This window comes from Ambystoma mexicanum, chromosome 7p (assembly GCF_040938575.1).
Source record: "Ambystoma mexicanum isolate Mex_15411 chromosome 7p, UKY_AmexF1_1, whole genome shotgun sequence".
NCBI classification, from domain to species: Eukaryota; Metazoa; Chordata; class Amphibia; order Caudata; family Ambystomatidae; genus Ambystoma; species Ambystoma mexicanum.
In genome coordinates this window covers 876102750-876123095 of record NC_090939.1, presented here as the reverse complement: position 1 = coordinate 876123095, position 20346 = coordinate 876102750, and the positions used below count along the sequence as shown (strand labels likewise).

The window sequence follows — 20346 nt, the reverse complement described above, 5'->3', positions numbered from 1 at the left end:
TGTTCTACTGGGTGGCGTTGTAGACAAGTACGATGGGTCTGCAAAAACCCTTTGTGGATTCCTGGACTCCTGCTTGGTTCATTTTACCTTTAAGCCCTATTATTTTTCAACTCCCAGGGCAAGGGTGGGCTTTATAATCTCGCACCTCGCCGGGAATGCATTGACTTGGGCTACTCCCTTAGTCAATTCTGGAGATGCCCTCCTGGATGATTATGACGGGTTCATACAGGCCCTCAAGACCATGTTTGACTGCCCAGAACAGGTTTATAGTGCCAAGGAACGCCTACTTGACTTTCGACAAGGATCCCAGGACATGCAAACGTATGTCACAAGATTCAAACAATTGGCCAAGGAAGCAGATTGGTCCTCAGAAGCAAGTTTCACTCTCTTCCGCAGGGGCCTAAACGAGGAAATAAAAGACGAATTAGCCAGAGTGGCTCGTCCAAGCTCATTCCAGGCTCTTATGGACCTAGCCATGCAGATAGACTTTCGTATCAAGGAAAGAAGACAGAGAAAAAAGACCAAGGTGCCCTTCCAGAAGAGTTCCCTTGAGACTTCATTGAAAACTGATCCTACTCCAGCCCCTGACTGATCTGGAACCCATGCAAATAGGGGCCTTCCGTGGACCTATATTCCCACAAGAAAGGATGAGGAGGATCCACACGGGCTTGTGCATGTATTGTGCCTCAGATAAACACCTGGTCAGAGAATGTCCTCTAGCCCCTCCACGGCGTTCAGGAAACACCATCTCCCAATCCTAGATGGAGCGAGGTGTGGGAAGAGAGATGTTTGCTCCACATCTATTCCATCCTTGAACTCTCCTGGACAGAGCAACTTAGTGGTTCTACAAGCCTTCTTATCATTATCGAAGGAGACCTACCCCATCCTGGCCTTGGTGGATTGTGGGGCTATGGGAATATTCATTGATCAAGATTGGGTCTTTAAGCACCATATTCCATATGAAGCACGGGGTATAATGCAACCTGTGGAGGCAATTGAAGGAAGACCCCTCACTTCAGGACCCATATCCTTGCAGACCAAGGAAATACAACTTTCAATAAACCATCACCAGGAATTGATCAAATTTGATATCATCAAGTCAGCCCACTACCCCATGGTACTAGGCATGCCCTGGTTGCAGAAGCGCAATCCATACATCAATTGGACAGCAGGTTCTTTGTTTCTTGGTTCAGAGTTTTGCCTGTCACATTGTCTATCCCCAGATCCCTCCTTGATACCATCTGAAAACACTCCAACAGATCAACAAGGCCCACTTATGGTTTCGAACGTCATGCAGGTTCCTAAAGCCTACCAGGGCTACGCTTATGTATTTTCAACTGCTATAGTCCAGGCCCTACCCCCTCACAGGCCTGAAGACTGCGCAATTGATACGGAACCTTCGGCAGTGCTTCCCTTTGGGAGGAGGTTCATTCTCTCCGAACCAGAAAAGAAGGCCCTCAGAGAATACTTGGACACCAATCTGGAAAATGGCACCATAAGACCATCTAAATCTCCAGCTGGAGCCTCATTGTTTTTCGTTCCCAAAAAAGACACCAAAGAACTTAGACCCTGTCTTGATTATCATGGATTGAATCTATGCACCCTCAAGGATCGCTACCCCTTGCCCTTAATCTCGGATATCTTGGAAGCGGTGGGAGGAGCTGCAATCTTCACTAAGTTGGACCTCAGGGGGTGCTTACCATCTGATCCGTACCAGGGAAGGAGACGAGTGGAAGACGGCCTTTAGAACACCCTTTGGTCACTTTGAATACTTGGTTATGCCCTTTGGGCTCGCAAATGCCCCCGCAGTTTTCCAACGCTTCATGGATAGGGTGTTTTCTGACATGCTGTTTCTCTTCGTCATCGTTTACCTGGACGATTTCTTGATATACTCAAAGGACTCTCAAAAACATGAAGAGCATGTGAAGGCAGTTCTACAACGACTACGTGAACATAAACTCCTGGCTAAACCCGAGAAATGCCTTTTTCATGTCACTTCTGTTCATTATCTAGGAATCGTCCTTAGCCCTGAAGGAATAGGAATGGACCATTCAAAAGGTAAAAGCCATACTATCTTGGCCTGCCCCCACTTCTGTGAAACAAATTCAATCCTTTCTGGGGCTTGCCAATTTCTATCGGAAATTCATACCATCTTTTTCTGAGATAGTTCAACCAATTATCACCTTATTGAAGAAAGATACGCCATTCCACTGGACTTCAGCCCAAGACCAAGCATTTCAACGATTGAAGACGGAATTTACACAAGCTCCTATCCTTGCTCAACCCGATATTAATCGACCATTCCTAGTGGAGACGGACGCCTCTAACTACGCCATAGGGGCAGTTTTAAAGCAGGAACTCCAAGATAAATTAGAACACCCTATTCCTTATCTCTCACGAACCCGGACTTCTGGTGAGACCCATTACTCCATCTTAGAAAAGGAACTGTTGGCGATCCGCCAAGCATTCACTGAATGGCGACATCTACTTCTGGGTGCTAAACATCCTGTCCAGGTCCGTACAGACCATCGAAATCTTCAAGTGCTGCAATCTATGCAATGTAGAAATAGCCGACAAACCCGTTGGGCCTTTTTCTTCGGCCAGTACCAGTTCCACATCCATCATGTTCCCGGATCACAGAACATAATCGCAGATGCCCTATCTCGGCGTCCTGACTATGAAACTCCTTAAGATCGGGCTTACCCAAGAATGTTTCCCCACACAATTTTTGTAGCCCAAGCAGTCAGTCTCTTGGAAGAGATTAGAACGCAAACCCAGTCTTCTGAAATCTGGAGAGAATTCACAGGAAAGAACGATGGAAACTTACTTCTAGAGATGGATATTTGTTCAAGTCCAAAGCCCTGGTCATTCCCACACACAGACTACAACTAAGGATTATTAACCTCTGTCATGACACTCTACATTCCGGACATCGTGGTGTCACCAATACCCTGCATCTCATACAGAGACAATTCTGGTGGCCCAGGATGAAAACTGACATCCAACGCTACATTCAAGCCTGTGCAGTCTGCAATCAAAACAAACATGACAATAAGAAACCGGCAGGTCTCCTACTCAACCTACACTACCCTCTAGACCCTGGGAGTGCATAGCTAAGGACTTTATTGTGGAATTACCACCGTCTAGGGGCTATACGACGATCATGGTTACCATAGATTTGTTTACACGCCTGCCCGATTTCATGCCATTGCACAAATCGCCATCCTCCTCAGAGCTCGCTGGCATTTTCATGGAGCATATATTTCGTCTTCATGGACTCCCTTCCAAGATCATATCTGATAGAGGTCCTCAATACATCTCTCAATTTTGGAACCATCTCTGTCGAATTCTAGGAATACAACGTGCTCTCTCATCAGGTTATCACCCACAGACTAACACAGCTACGGAGCGTGTAAACCAGACCCTGGAACAGTATCTTCGTTGTTTCGCTACTAAGGTGCAAGATGACTGGTCGCTCCTTATACCTGTGGCTGAATTCGCTTACAACAACTCTGATCATTCGGCACTCAAGACCAATCCTTTTTATTGCAGCCAAGGTTTCCACCCTTCAGTCCTACCTTCCGTTCTACCACAACCCACACCTGTACCAACAGTTGATTCCTGGATTGAAACGCTCATCAATGTTCACAAGGATGCCAAAGAACATCTACAAAAGGCCCGGACTTGCGCTAAACTTTTCGCGGACACCAAATGAAGACCAGGTCCTTCTTATGCCATCGGTGATCAGGTCTGGTTGTCTTCGAAACTACTGACTCGCCATTTACGACCAAACAAACTAGCCCCCGTTACTATGGTCCTTTTTCCATAAAGGAGATCATAAACCCAGTCTCCTTCCGGCTTAAATTACCCGATTCCTGGAAAAAGATTCATCCAGTTTTCCACACTTCCTTACTGAAACCTTACGTCCAATCTTCCTGGAAATCCTGCAGACCCAATCCCGTGCTAGTGGACAACCAACTGGAATATGAGGTATCAAGAATATGCGATTCCAGGTATAGACGGGGACAACTTCAATATCTGGTTGAGTGGAAAGGATACCCTCCAACTGAAAGAACCTGGGAACCAATTTCAAATCTGAATACCCCTCGACTACTCAGAAGATATCATCTCATACACCCGGGCAAACCTGGTGGAACAGGTTTTCGGAGGAGGCATGCTGTCATGAATCACAGAATGCGCCCCTTCTGGACTTCCTGGTCCTTATCGCAGCAGGGCTTGCATTCATTGATACTTCCAACATGGCCGTCTCACGTGACAAGACTCGCGCCAGCCTTCACGGTGGACGTAGTACGTCCTACAAATAGGCCACGTCCCTGCGGCCCCGCATGTCTCAACGCTATCACAGGTAGTGACTAGACGTGTGCTTCGTAGCTTGGCAAACTATCCCTCTATCCTAAGTTCCTGGATCCTTATTCCCATTCCTTCCACCTTCTCCTTTCCATCCTGTTCCTGGATTCCACATACCCCTTTGTGCATGCTTCCTCTTTTCCTGGACGTCCTGAACCTCCGAGTATCCTGGAATGCTGAACGCACGCTGGAGTCAGAAGAGACTCGTGCGGGCTTGTACAAAACCCAATCAGTGCGCAAGAAGAATTCCCCCGCGGAATCCTGCAAGAAGCGGACTCAGGTGAGACGGGGGGAATTTCATGTCATAACTTTTGAATGAAGATACATTTCTATTAAGTTTTAAGCTCAATCGAAAACTTCAAAAGTAGTAATTTAGGCCTCCAGGATATGTCAAAAGACAGTTTAAATGGAAACCATCACATGTTATAAAGCCCACTCCATACTCTCTTAAAGGAGGATGATAAAATTAAAAGAAGTTGTGTGTAGTGTAATTATGACACTTCAGCATTCCACAGAAGGATTTTAATGTAAAAGAGTAAACAGTTCACTGGGGTGGATCCGAAGGAGGAGTCAGACACATATTGCACATTTCTTCCGTTTTTATTCAAAAGCATAAAGAAAAGGCTGTCCTTACCCTATTACTACAGGGATGTTCCCTACCTAACCAAACTAACTAAAGGTGCTTGTCTGTCATCAGAAAGTCCAAATCGAAAATGTCCTCTGTCGGAAATCTAATCCACCTGACCCTACCACTAATACTAATAACTCAAGTTTGCCAAAAGAAGGCCTATCTCATGGCTGCTTCCCTACGGCCGCCTATCTCAAGGCAGTCTTCAGGGTTCTCTTGGGTCGTATGTATATCAGATGTATACAAATGTAATTCTCTAGAAACCAGATCATTAAGAAAGTCTCTTCTAGTTCTCAGTGTCCTAGTTATGAGCTCCTGTAGCTCCCTCAACTGCTCATAGGCGGGTTGTTCCAGACAGGGTAATGCTTATCAGTATTCTCCATTGTTTCCTTAATACTTTCAAAAAGAATAGTCTCTTACCGTCCTTCCTTTTAGTTTCAGTATCTCACTGTCTTCCCATTTGACCCTTCTGGGGTTTGATATATCTGTATCATGGGTGAGACACCACTCCTGGGGTTTCTCTGCTATGCTCCTTCTCTGAGACCTTAGTGCAACATGGAATCTTGATTCATCGTACTTTTCAAAGTCGCTCACATGCATAGCTGTTCCTGCACACTGGTTGTGAGACCACCAAGGCAAAGTAACTGCTTCCTGTCTTCAGAAACCCCTGAGCATTCTGCCGTCACTATCTAGTTTCCTTCCTGATAGTTTGCATTATAACATGTAAAGCTTTCCTGTCCGGCAAGCTGCTGCTACCAGTACTGGCTCAATACCTTCAATGCCATCCCCGCCAATGCCGTCTTACGCCAGCAAAGCCAATGTGTTACTAGAGGGGCAATGCTTGACAAGAGGTAGAAACATGTTAACTTCCAAAATCAAGGTGATTGGGCTGAAGGTAGTCATCATAGGTACATTGTATTGATACTTCTTGTTACATACTGTGAGTGATGAGGTCACAGGTGTCAGGCCAGAAAGGGAGACTGGGTAAACCACCTATTGTGTGATGAATCCCATGAGGGTGGTACATTCTGGGTTCCTCTGTGCTAACACTTCAGAGGCCACGTCTACCATATTACCAAGGATTATATCCGAGCATTTATCTGCCTATCAGAAAACATTTTAAGAAATAATGGTTGCACAATAGAAAAGTATGTGTGCCGCATCACTGAAGCAGTGCTTAATGCAGTGTGCCAGAGCCCTTTTGAGAACCCAGACAATTGTATGAATATCACAGCCAGAAGCAATTAGACCAGATCTTAGTTTTGGCTCCTAAGTGGCCCTTTAGCACCACCTAATAAAGCAAAATGATTGCTATGAGAGCGTAAAGAGCGAGGATGGAATTGTGGAGGCAGGAAATGAAGAGTAACGCTTCTTTAGCATTCCTCCCGCTGAGCTATGCATGTGCTAAAGACGCGTTACTCTTCACTGCACAGTTGCCTCACTGCTGTATTTCAAAGGGTTCATAACCACAGAGATTATTCCTCCTTTCCTTTGTGAAACATTGTGTTGCACTGTATTTTTCCCCCCTCCAGATACTGACGCAACTTATTCTTTGGGAGCTCCCATTTCAAACCTAAATGAGCTTTCTTTTTTTTCTTGGCCTTTACACTTCCATTGATAGCCATACCGTGCAGAGGCGCCATTCTGTTTCCATAGTTGCCAGTAAAGACATTGGGAAGTCAGAGAATGCACTGGGTCGATACTGGCAAACAGTCGGCCACCCTCTACTGAAAGTATGCTAAGAGTCACCCGGCGCACTCATGTTAAAAAATAAGGTGTTTGTGGGTGTTCAGGCCATCAGGGTCCCAGGTCGCTAGAACAGAGCCCACCCTTTGCAAGTGGCCTTGTAGAGTGGAGTAATTTGCTGAAAAAGTTGGGGGAACATGACATAAAAGAAGAAAAGGTGCCCCAGCCAAATGAATGGGCACAAAATGGTGTGCCATGAAAGTTGGGGGGGGGGGGACAAACACCCCTGTCACCCCCCACCCCCCCGTCCCCCTAAAATTACGCCCATGGCCTTGTAGCATTCTGCAGAGAGAGCATAAGAAAACCCGAAGTTTGGGTGGTTCGGAAAAGGGAACTGATTGTCGCATCCTACTGGCTGATATGTGGATGCCTCGATCAATTTAATCTCAGAGGAGTCCACTACATAACATTGCTCACGAACTATTTCCACATTGTGACTGGAAAGTACCTGCTTGTTCTTGAGGCGTCCGCCTTGCAAGTTAACTCCAGGCAACTTCAACGAACTCCAGCTATCTACAAGGGCTGCACTAGCCACCCCTACCCTGCTATTTTAGCGAAATAAAGTACTCCTTGTGTGGAGGTAAATAAAATAATATATAGGGTTGTCGAGGGCCATGGTAAGGAGCGGTGGGAAATCGTGGGGGGTGAGGAAGTGATAGATGAGTGGTAGGCTGGTATGGATGGGCCACCCCCATTAAAAGGGAAAAAATAAGAAAAGGCCACGAGGAAAGCTAAGTAAAAAAAAATTACCACACAGTCATTTATTTCAATGAAACAATGTAGAACTCTGGCACCAATGGCACAGCTTGAATCCATGGAGCAAGTCAGCAGCGTCATGCTTGGGCCTTCCCACAAACATCTCCCATGCTATGCACAACCCTACGTAGCTTCAACCCTCACACCTGCACTCAGGCTAGACTCTGTTGACGGAGTGCACCTTCCCACAAGGGAGTCCACAAGAACCCCCTTTATCAGAACCCCAGCCCCTACTTCACTGGTCACCACCTGCACTACTCCCCTTACAGCCTACCTCATCACAATCTAGCCACTGCAACACAAGCACAGCAACACTTCAGATCACCCCTGCCATACACTACTGCACATCACCACATGCAAGCAATTAGAATTTAAGGCATCGTCCATCCAAACACTACCCTGTAGGTGACAAGGAAACAGCACTACAAAGCCACACCAACGCCTGCTGCACTCTATACAAAACACGTTTGGCATGGTCTTGTTTAAGACAAACTTTAATTAGGGACAATTATCTGATGCCTTTGTTGAGTATTAAACATAAAACACACCCTCAAACCCCTTTGCTTTTCTACCCCTCTCACAGGTCCAAGAGCCCAAACACTAGAAGGCAGATCTGGTTATTATAGCACCACGTGTAGGCAGCATCTGCAAGAGAGATATGATCAGTACATACTTCTACCCTGCTCCCCCATCCCCCTCTCCAGCCTACTTCTGCAGGAGTCTGTCCCGATACATTCTGGTTTCACCATCACCGTCTTGTGGCCAATGCTGGATTTGACTTTTATGGACTTCATTTATTCATGGTGCATCACCGTTTCTCAACTCTCATGCTGGACTTCCTTTGCATCTTGTACTCCTGGTGGCCCTGAATCATGCTGTTCCCATCTTCATCTTGTATCCTGGCTTGCAACATTATGTGTTACTACTGACATCTGCAATTGTATTCACTCCATTCTTGCTTCCCCACACTTTTTGACTGCTTACTCTGTTCTCTCCTCCTTCCCCTTCTCCCTTTTCCTATCTCCTCCCCTTACTTTCTTCTATGCACTTACTCTATCAGAATTGTCCCTGGACCTAATATGATAGCAACCTCGTCTGTTTCCTCCACCCTCCCATTACTGGTTTTTCCTCCCCACCCTACCTCCAGCACTATCTGAAATGTCGTCGGGCCTAGTATGATAGTCGCTTGTTTTGTTCCTCCCCTCCCTTTCTTCACCCTTCTCCCTCACCTTTTGTTTTTCTCCGGCTCTACCAGAAATGTCCTCAGGCCTAGTACGGTAGTCGCCTATCTGTTTCCATTTCCTTCCCACTCTCCCCCTCCCTTCCTTATCTATGTCTTAGCTCTTGCACTATCTGAAATGTCGTCAGGCCAGTACGATAGTTAATTTCACATCCTTACTGTTCATGGCCTGTAAGAATGTCATTGTATTTTCCCTTGTTCCCTCCCTTGCCTTGAAGCGCTTTGAAACACGTGTATAGGCGCTATATAAATAAACTATCATATCATATCATACAGAACACTCGTCATCGGGAGAACTCTCATTATTAGGTGAGCAAATAGTTCACTTGTGCTGCAAATGCATTCGGGTTACAACAGTTAGAAACCGCTGCAGAGCAGAGTAACCCAAGAGAAAGTCAGAGGTCAGCCGGAGAGGAATCCCACAATTCCTGTGTATGTTCAAACACTCAAAGATGATACAACCACGGTAACCAAGGAAGGCAGATCTCATTTGAACACGCACTTGGTGCAATTCATTGGAGGATAGCACAGGGACAAGGCGCTGGCCTTGGAAGCAAGACCACGCAGAGCAAAAGAGGTTTGAATCCCGGATCCACGCTTACAAACCGAACTCAGGAATGGCATTAGGTGCATCATAAAAAAATAAAATTAAATCAAATAAATAAAGAAGTTTCGAAGTTTATCACAATATGTAAATCACCATTGTCTGGGCTATCTCAGGCAACAGGTTACAGAGGTTGTGTTTAGTTGCATCAATATGGCTGTTTCTGAAAACTCCAATAACTGACAATAACTGGACAACAGGGTCCATTTTACATGGGCCATCCAGTTTCACTACCTAGGCAACAGAGAAGAGAACATAATACTTTGAGTAATTAACCATGTATAGAGGTACATGTGCATAATGAAGGAATGAACAAGCGCTTCCGTACCTGGCCGTAGTTGCTGCTCGTCCAGTGCGGTTCCAAGGCATTCCGACTCCGCGGTGAGCTCCTTGATGAAGTTTGAAGGGAACATTCCGGACCGGCCATTGAGGAAGCCTTCCCACCAGCCCTCCTCCACCTGCACCAAGACACAAGGGCAAGCATCATGATACTGAGGGCACAGGCGGGCTGAGTTCTCACTACTAGTGGGTATCATCTGCATCCTGCACAACACGTTATTGGGTGCCTTGGCACCTTCCCACCACACAGGCATACCAAGGGTTTTCATTGCAAGTCACACTCCATGCTATAGGGGAAAGTGCAAATTGTCACCTCCCCCCCTCAACCCCACAAGCTTTCAATTTCAATAGATTGCAGCCAAGTTATCAAGGCACAGATAACATTCAAGGTTCGCCATGAAGGAACTGTCATAAAATGCCTTGCATCACTTGGTCTACACGCTGACATTTCAAAGATGATGTTCCAGGCAAGTATTGTGCCGCTGTTTGTGGAAGTCAATGGGAACCGCTTATTGAAGAGATCCTAACTTTGCCGAGATTCCAAATTGTTCCCACCAGATCCACAACACACTGACAATTTAATCCATGTAGATCCATGCATTAAAACCAAATTAAACTACTTACATGACCCTTCTAAATCGGCCATAAGAGGGATCAATTGACTAGGTCTCAGGGCACGATCATGGCAATAATACAAATGTTGGAGCCAAACTAGTCTGCTGGAACTGTAGAGGCCTTAAAGGGAGGGTGTTAAGATGGATTTCTGAACTCTGACCTGGTGGGCAGAGGTTTGGAACAGGGTAACACTTCTGGACAAGCCAGGCCAATCAAGGTAGCATTGGCAGCAGTCAAGACTAGCTCACAGGAAGGGTGAGGGTGATCGAAAGCCCACAATGAGCACACAGCAAGGACACTACAAATTACTCTCAGTCAGGTGTATAACAAAAATACATATACATTTATTAAAGGCCTTTTATATCAAACGCAAGCAATGATCAGTAGCAATACTTAAACCCACACACCACTATTATAAAACATACATACAGTTACAGTTAGCCTAAAGGAATGGCACACAGTAATGATCCACAACCTGTAAGGTAAAGGGAGCAAACGGTGTGAATATGCTTCAGGCAGTCCTTCACTTTATCAACCCTATTTGAGAGGCAGTCCAATTCCTAAGAAGAGTGGAGCCTTATGTTCAAATGTACTTTCGGATGCAGAAGCATGCAATCGTGCTGTTGGGCAAACACAGGGTCTCTTGGAGGGGGTGTAGCAGCTCAGGGCGGCAGGTGAGGCATTGAAGAATAAGTTCCCACTATTCAAGTAGGGTCTCCAAGAGGGCAGAACAGGTTCAAAGAGTTGGGAATTAAACTGTAGCACAGGCTACCTCGAGAAAGGTGTGTGGCCCTCAGGGGACACTTGTGCGTAAAAGTTGATGGATGCACCAGGGGCCACTGGTAAGGGTTGCAAGTACTCACCGACCCAAGGCACACTCCGGACCAAACTTCAGCAGTCAAGTCCACTTCGGTTGCAGATTCAAGTGCGGGAATTGTGCGGCTCTGCGGTTTTCAGCAGCTGAGTTACAGCAATGATTCTGTGGCAGGACAGTGGCGATTTCTCAACTCCTGATGAAGGTATCGGGCCAGTTTCACTGCAGCAGGATTCGGGGCACAGCAGCAAGGCACCTGCGAAGTTCGTCACCACAGCTGGGCGATACAGTGACCACGTGCACTCGGGTTCAGGCGTACTCTCCTAATTCCAGACCTAGGGCACCTAGGTGTACGAAACTCAGCAGGAGTGCGCCTTGGACCCAGTGCTGAACTCAAAACGGTGGTGGTTTCAGAGCAAAGGTCCTGCACAAGCTGTTCAGTTCACTGGTTGGCCCAGGAACACTTCTGAAGAGGCTTGCTTGCAGGTTAAGATGAAGGTGCCGTGAATGGTTGTTCCCACTATACAAATGGGTCGAAGCGCCTTTGCAGACCATCTAAGTGCGATCAGATGCAGAGGGGTCCTGCGGGACAACAGCACGCTCAGGGTGTCAAACCTTCCAGCGGGTTAACAGCAGTTCCTTGGCTTGGCTTCTTAGTTTCAGGATGCTTGGAACCTATCCTAGGTTCAGTGAGAACTCAAGAGATCGACCTGGTATGGGTGTTTGGAGCCTTCTCTTATCCAGAATATCCTTCACGCCAAAACAAAGAGGACCAATGGGAGATCTGCTCACATACAGGCACACCAGACATGGACCAATCACGGACCACAGTGGTCCCAGTCATTCCCAGCACCCCAACCTCTCTGGCACTGAGGATGTGTATTCGTACTAGGCAGTCCAGCCCGCATCCTGGAGGCACACACACAAGGCATGCAGAAGCCTGTGAAAGCTTGGCGTTTTGCAGGAGAATGCATGACCAAATAAGGTCTGACCTGGGTCTGTTCGACCTGCGGAAGGCACTGGGACAAGATGGCCAAAGGACAGGACTAAGAACCTTGTGGCATGACCATTTTGGAGCCAGGCCACCTTCCTGTGTCAACCGCAGTAAATGCAGTTTGCATGGCAAGAAAGGGTTAAAAATATGCGAAAAGATAAGCTGCCACCAGCCCTGTCCAAGGCACATCTGTACTTCTACCAAAAAATCCTGTGAGGGAGTCTAGGGCCTTTGGAAACGAAAGGAAGACCCCACCGCACTGTACTGTAAGGTACACTGTGCACTGGTAACATGTTGCAGAAAAGTTGCAAGAATGGAAAGGACTAAGGGAAACAAAGCCTTCCAGTACTGATTGTATTTAAGGGCATGTTTCCCCAAAAAGTGAGCGAAAAACCCAGCGGAGTGCAGCAGAAGGCTGGGCTCCACTGGCAAAAGTCAGGCTAGGCTCGTCAGACAACGCTAAAAGGTCAGGGGGTGCACAACTGGAGGGAACATTACACATAATTGGGAATCTTTCCTAACAGGGGGTACAGTAGTTAATACAAAGGCTCCAGGGCACACCTGGTGACGTTGCAGTCTGAGTCTCTCTGACTCTCGTTATGAGTTACGGCAGCAAAGGGTGTGAGGATGAAGCGCATCTTTTCTTTTTTTGTAAGGCCTACTCCGGGGCAAGGGGGCATTGGCTTGCCCCAGTTTGGGGCCACTTAGTCCAGCTCCCAACCTCATCAGCCAACCGAGCCCTGAAATGTTGCACCCATCCTGAATATGTACTAGCAGTCTCAACATCTTTAAGATCTGCCTTCAAGAAGAGAATGCTAGGGACTAGAATGAGCACTTTTATGGACATTTATGTCTGAATAAAGTTACTGATGATGATGAGTTACAACTAAGAGAGGGAGCCTCAATCTGACCACATGGTATGGTCAGACGAGAGCACAAGTCAAAAATAAGGGAGGACACATTATGTTCGATTCTTAGCCAGCATGTATGTTTCTGGAAGGCCACGTTAAAGTGCTGACGGGGAACAGAATAGGGGTAATCCTTGAAGGAACAAACAAGTGTGAGGAAATAAGGAAACAAAAACCAAGGAGTGAAGAAGAAAAGGGGTGGACAGGAAGCTGAGGAGGGAACATGCTAGGCTTATAGCTTTTGTAGTGCTTGTGTCACCCTAATGGTGCTTCAAAGTGCTGAGAGCGAGAAAATGAGGGATAAAGAATAAACAGCATAGAAAGGAGGAGGTGTCAGCAGAACTGGAAAGAAGATTCAGCAGAGGAGGGCAGAGAGTGAAGGGGGAGACCTACTAGGACATGAAAGGGGAACTTAAGTTCTGAGAGAGGGGTTGGATCCTTCGAGACAGGGGAAACAAAAAGAAAAGAATTTGCTGAAGAGTAAGATTGTTGTGTTAAAGAGAAGTGTGACTGGAAGTGGTGTTGGCTACTGCACCAAGGGAACCATGGTGAACTGTGTTCCGCCGTCTGTCCCACTGCTACTATTATCCTCCTCAGTATACGGGCACACAGGTATGCCCCGCTATCCTTTATTAGGACTTCCAGGGTTGGTCCAAAGATGTGTATGCTGTGTGGGGCCTTAGGGAAGTGAAATCACATGGAGCGACATCAGTCTTAGGTATTCGAGGGTGTCAAGAGAAGATACATTACAAGAGGGTGTCATGAGTTAGAGAGAAATAACTTTGTGATGTTTGATATGTGAATTCTCATTATCATAAATGGAGCAATAGTATAGTCTTTTAAACCATGAGTGGGGTATGTTTTGAAAGTCGCACACTGTGACAATGATGTGTAGGGACTTACAGTTTTGACAGGTAAGGCACAACAACATATACATATTTTCCCAGGAGCACACCCTTTTAGTCAAGTTGAAGTTTGAGCCCACTGTGCAATTCGGGCACTTGACCCCAGACTTTTAAGCTGTACGTGCCTCAAATGTGTGTTAGTGTTTGGCTTTCCAGAGCACAATAAAATTTGATTTTAAAGAGAGGTCTTGCAAAGTACAAACATCACATCAGATGTGAAACTGTTAAGTCCTTAAAGAAGCATGTTAAGATAAAAAGAGGTAAGTAACAAAAGTGGCAGTAACGGAATAACCTTCACTTTTTTCCCACATCACGAAACTCGGAATGAGGGCCATTGTCATTTTGCCTGGCTTGCCTAGTGTTATTTTCCACAGAGGAAGTAAGTTGGTTTCCACATCTGTGGGCATATAAGATGTTTCCTTCAGCTACCGCCTCCAAATAGATGGGCAAAGAAACTCTCAACTAACTGTTCTATCAATACTGTACATACGCTGCTATAATCCGCAGGAAGAGAGCTGGTTGTCCTTTGTAGGGTTAATACACATACAATAATGCATTGCCTTCAACCCCTATGCCAACACTAGATCCCAAGACTCATTGGTCCAATCAGCAGGCAGACCTTGCGAATTGCTATGCTGCAGTAAAACATAATTTGAAAGTGGCCATTTACAAACATTTTGCCGATATAAAGAGATGACTGCTTCCTCCCTACCAGGTTGGGACATGGTTTGGCCATCTACTCAAAACCTTTGCCTGAAAAGCCCTCAAACTCCTCTCATGTAGGTCACAGATGGCAAAGAAACCACTCACTCAGTTTTAGGGGCAGTTCAAGGGCTTTTACTTTCTTTGTGGGGCCAAGGACTATTTCTCTCTCTCGCTCTCATCTTGTTACGTCCCTCCTCCCTAACCCACTCGTCCATAACCCCCTTTTAGTGCTATTGAATCTTGACCCCCCTACTATCTAAACACTGCCTTATTCTACGAATGGGTCCCTTAATGCCACCAATCTAGGCTCTCCCTGGGACTTTCTAACTATCCCTAGTTACATTGGCTTGAGTCAGGCTAGCCTTGCACGTGCACCCACCTCTCCCTCTCAACACCCTTGTCACTTCCCAGCCACTCCCACTCATCCCTCCTTTTATTATATTGCCTCAATGTTTCACTCCTCCTTTCCTCCACCCTTTCAAGTTGCCTCTCCTCCCGCTCCATTGCACTACTCCTCTTCCCTGCTACTAACCTCCTCCTCCACATTACTTCTCCCCTCCTCCACACTTCTCTTCTCCTGCTACTACTCTCCTCTCATCAACTACTCAAACACCCTCCTTCACTTCACATTCACTCCATACACTAACCGCTCTACTCACTCGCCACACAAACGGGCACACTCACACTACACAACCACTTCCACTTGTAAGCAAATACCTCACCTGTTCCGTGAATCTTCTCCACCACTGCCGCTCGCTCCTTCCTGCTGCTGACTTTGTGGTCCCTCCACCTCTAACCTTTCATGAAAAACCCACACTTCCTTTTTTCTGTCCCCTGCCTAAATACTCATACTCCAGTGAGGATAGGATTGGCCACCTTACCCTGGCCAGTCTGCCCTGTTCCTCCCCACCTGGAGCATATATGTGAGAAGACCAAGACCCACACACTTTTGCTGCATGCCAATGATGGCGACGCAGTGCAGTGTTCAAGTTTGTTTTCTGAGCCCCTGTTCGGTGGGGTCCACTGGTAAATCTCTACAGGAAGGGTGGCAGGATTCTCCCTTTTAGTTCCCTGGTGTTCCAGAGGGCTTTCATGCCCATGTGTGGGCTCACCAGCAGCTCCACAAGACCTTCCGCACTGGCACGTAGGGCCGCAGCTTCGTTCTCTTAATCGCGCAGTGCTGGTGCCTACAGCGTTCAGTGGCTGTGCTTCTGTTCTCGGGAGTGGTTCTCTCTCATTCAACTGCCAATTTCGTCCATGTGTCAGTGCCGATTGATCTTCTGTTGGGGCTGTATTTTTTTGTTTTTTTTAATACCACATTTTATTGTTTTTTTGAAAACATTAAACATACAGCCCCACACAGTGGGGTAAACAAAACCTCCCATACCCGCCCACCAATGACTCCCCGCTGTGGTCCCTTACCAACGAGCTGCAAAACATGCCCCAACATTTGTCCCTTTCGCTTTACACCCGCCAGTCCATCTGCAAGTCTCTGGATAGCATAACGATACAATATTATAACTCACTTTTAGTGTGCCTCTTCCCAACTTTGCCATATCTTTTGCGCTTTTTCTGGGCACCCCCTGGCAGTATAGACTCTTTTCCATCGTGATGCATATATCCACGTCTGTGATCCATTGTTCAAGGCTCAGTGGCCTCTCGGAGCCCCAAAGTTGCGCTATGTTCCTTTTAAGTATCGCAGTGGTGGTAGATAAGAGCGCTCTCTCATTCCTCGTTAGATCGGAGTCTCATTCTATCCCCAGCAATAATTGCTTTGGATTTGCAAGTATCCTTTTGCCGATTACCCTTGACAGTTCTTCACAGCACTGTTGCCCGTATTGTTGAATGATGGCACAGTCCCACAGGATATAATAGGACCCTTCCTCCCTCTTACATCGCAAACAGTATGGATTCGTAGCCTTTCCCCACTTGAACAATGCCACCCTCGGGTAATAAATCCTATGTAGTATCTTCAGTTGAATCAATTTAAGCCTGGAGGAAATAGTTGATTCTCTGGAGTACATCAGCGCAGACACCCATTCCTCTGGGAGAATATCACCCACCTCCGTCTCCCACTTGGCTTTCAGGTTCGACAGCTCTTTCGTAGCAAAGGAGTTAATAGCACTGTACATAGTCGATGTGACCTTCTGTGTAAGCAATTCTGGGAATACATTGCGTTCTTGTGGAGAATAATCAGGTATGTCACTCAGTTCAGGGAGATGGGCCTGCAGCGCATGTTTGAGCTGGATATAGTGGTATTGTTCACTGGGGGGGTTGGGGGGGGTGAGTGCAAAGGTGGCAGCTAGATCCGCAAATGCTATTATTACATTTTCTTTCATCACATCGCCAATTCTTGTAATACCTAGTTGGGCCCATGTTTGCCATTTAGGGAGTTTGTTCACCTCCGGGAGATGTCTGTTGTTCCAGATTGGTTGTGCTAGAGTTAGTTTTTTATCCCAACCTAGGTATTTATGTGTATCTGCCCAGACCAGGGTTATATGCGACAACATGGATGGGTCAGCGGGTTGCACTTTTTTCCGGTAGAGGAGGCTCATGATGGGCCTTTCTTGTGCGTCGGTGTCTAGTATTACATTATGCGGTAGAGTGGTATCCCCATGCAGTTTGTGTAATAGGTCTGTAGTCGGGGGAGCCCAATCCCGCCTCCCATATGGATCTTTGTAGGGTAGTAAGTGCCATTCGTGGGTGCCCCCCTTTCCATAACAACTTCCTAAGTGTTTGATCTATTTTATGGAACTCATTGGGTGCTATTGATAGTGGTGCATTTTGTAGCACGTAGAGAAAACGGGGGAGGGCCATCATTTTGAAGAGCCCTGCGCGACCCAGCAATGTGAGTGGTAGGGACATCCAGTGGCGAACATCATCCTTGAACCTGGTCGCCACTGGATGCAAGTTTTTCCCCCCGTAATCCGTTAGTTTATGTGTGATTTGTATGCCGAGGTATCTGAATTGTTCCCTTTCAATACGGTAGGGGCACACATTTGGTACCGCAATGTCTATATGTTTCACCGGGAATAGTATGGACTTTGACCAGTTGACACAGAGTCCACTGAACGCGTCATATCTCTCTAGTAAATGCGACACAACAGGGCAGGAAACTCGCGGGTCCGCCAGATAAATTAACAGATCATCCGCGTATAAAGACACTCCGTCTTCCCAGCCGTACGCCCACCTGAAGCCACTCCATGTCTGCGTGGATCTTAACAGGATTGCTAAAGGTACGATTGCTAACGCAAAATCAAAGCTGACAGGGGGCAGCCTTGTCCTGTGCCCCTACCTAGCTGGAAGGGTTCGGAAGTATACCCATTCACTCTTGTTACTGCCACTGGAAGGTGGTATATTAGTTTAACCCAACTCATGTAGTAAGGGCCTATGCCCATACGTCGCATAATTTCCCAAATTGCCTCCCAGTGCACAGAGTCGAAAGCCTTCTCGAAATCTATGGACAGTAGGGCTAGGGGGTTTGGTAGCTTAGGTGTTTTTTTCTAGTGCTGTGTGTAATCTATCTATATTTTGCCTGGTGGATCTTTGTGGCATAAAGCCGCATTGGTCCGGGTGCACTAGTGTGTGTACGACGCGCTGCAGCCGATTGCCCAGTACTTTCGCCAGTATTTTGGCCTCGCAGTTTATAGAGAGATGGGCCTATAGGAACTGCACTTGTCAGGTGGCTTATCTGCTTTGGGCAAAACTATTATTGTAGCTTTTCTGAGGTCTGGAGGGAGGCAACCCTGCGAGCGCGAGTGTTGAAAGAGGCGCAGTAGTTGTGGAGAGATTACGTTTGCGCCTATTTTCTTCCATATTTCGACAGGAAAACCGTTCAGGCCTGTGGTCTTCCCTGACTGAAGTTCTGATATTGCACAGGTTACTCCTTCCTCTGTAATTTCTTGTTCTAATAGGGCCGCCTGCTGTTCGTCTAAGGTAGGAAGGGTGATTTCTTCTAATATAGCGGTCGGTGGCAGTGCAAGTGGAGCACTGTACAGTTCAGCGTAATATTTAGCAAATCCCTCCGCTATGTCCTGGTCTGTTACTAGCGGGTCTGACTCTTCTGCCGTTAGTTTCCTAACTTGAGTGAGGCCTAAGTCCCTGCGCTCCAACCACGCCAGAATTTTCCCCGCCTTGTCCCCAGTTTCATATATTTTTGCTTGCATTGCTGCATGCGCTTGTTTTGCATTGTCTAAGGCTGTATGCTGTAGCTGTTTCTGTGCTAACTCCAGTGCACGTTGTGTCTCGGGGAGGTCATGGACCAGGTGAGCAGATTCTGCATTCTGTACCTTGGCTTCAGCTGCACATATCGCTTCAAGGTGTTTTTTCTTGTGGGCTGCAGTCCAGGCTATGATTTCACCCCTCAATACTGCTTTTAGTGCCTCCCATAGTGTTGTTGGGCTGTCCACATAGTCAGTATTTATTTCAAAGTATGTTTCAGTAACTTTTTGTATATGTTCCACCAGTTCGGGAAACCCCAGGTAATAACCATTCAGTCTCCAACTGGGCGGGGGGGGAGTGGTCTGCTGGTCTTAATCATTAACATGAGTGGGGAATGATCTGAAATACCTCTGGGGAGCAGTTGTGCGTCACACGCCTCATGAATGTTACACATTGGTAGGAAGAAGTAATCCAACCTGGATAACGAAGCATGTGCACCGGAGTGGTACGAGTATTCTCTTGTATTGGGATGTAGGGATCTCCATGCATCATGTAACCCCAGTGCATTGGTAAATGTGTCAAGTTTAGTGCATATATCTGGGTTTCTGGATCGTACATGTGTCCTATCCAACTCTGTGTTCATGACTTTGTTAAAGTCATCTCCAATCAACGTGAGGCCTTCAGTATTGTCAACAATTAGGGGTGTAATATCGTTAGTCAGGGGGGTTAGGAGGTTAGGCGGTGCATATACAGCGATCATAGAGATGGTGCGCTCCCACAGGGTTCCTATCGTGTGTACATATCTACCTCCCTAGTCCTGGGTGACTGCAGTGGGGCTATAGGGGAGTCTTTTATGCACTAGGATCAATACCCCACGTGATCCCATGGTGAATCCGGCATGAAAGGCTTGTCGGTAGTTTGTGCGACTAAACAGTATGCATCTTGTGCCCGCCAGATGTGTCTCTGTTAGGAAGGCCACATCCGGTGAGTGACGGTTCAGTGCTTGTAGGACTAGGTGTCTTAATACTATTTCCGCGCCCGTTAACGTTCCATGTCATCACCCGGATGGCTCTGCTTTTATCTACGTTGGTGTTCTGCGCCATGTGACTTGTGCATGTGTGGTGTCAGTATGTTGTATATTTAAGAGTGTTACATGATCCACCAACCCGGATCGGGATGAGCTGGATCGTGCATCTGTTGGTTCAGTGTCGGGACTCGTTTGCACTTTCGTTCCATGCGGGTCAAACGCGAGGGAGTTATTGGCATGTACTTCTTGAACTTGGTGTAACTTTTAAAACCACAACTCACACCCTCCCACCCCCACCCTATACTCCACCCAACCTGAAGCATCTGTCGCCCCATACAACAATCAAACACCCTGTCAAACGGACAGGTAACTCATTAACTAATAACCATTCCCGAAGTCTCTGTGCTTGTGCTTCAACCAATCTCCAACTGTCTTACTTTGGTTGTTCCGCTGCCAAACTGACTGTTCGTGGTCACAGACTAAATTTAAGTTCAAGTTCCTGTGAGGTGGCCTCGGGCGGCCACCGTTGCTATGTT

At 46.8% G+C, this 20346-nt stretch overlaps 1 protein-coding gene across 1 annotated transcript in view; it reads right to left on the bottom strand.

Annotated features, from left to right (window-relative positions):
* Nucleotides 1-20346, bottom strand: part of SH3KBP1 (SH3 domain containing kinase binding protein 1) — a 1496599-nt gene that overhangs the window by 538457 nt on the left and 937796 nt on the right. Inside the window, exon 5 of the mRNA XM_069637105.1 lies at nucleotides 9671-9800. Within this exon, the coding sequence (XP_069493206.1) occupies nucleotides 9671-9800 (130 nt within the window). The remainder of the gene's footprint in view (nucleotides 1-9670; nucleotides 9801-20346) is intronic.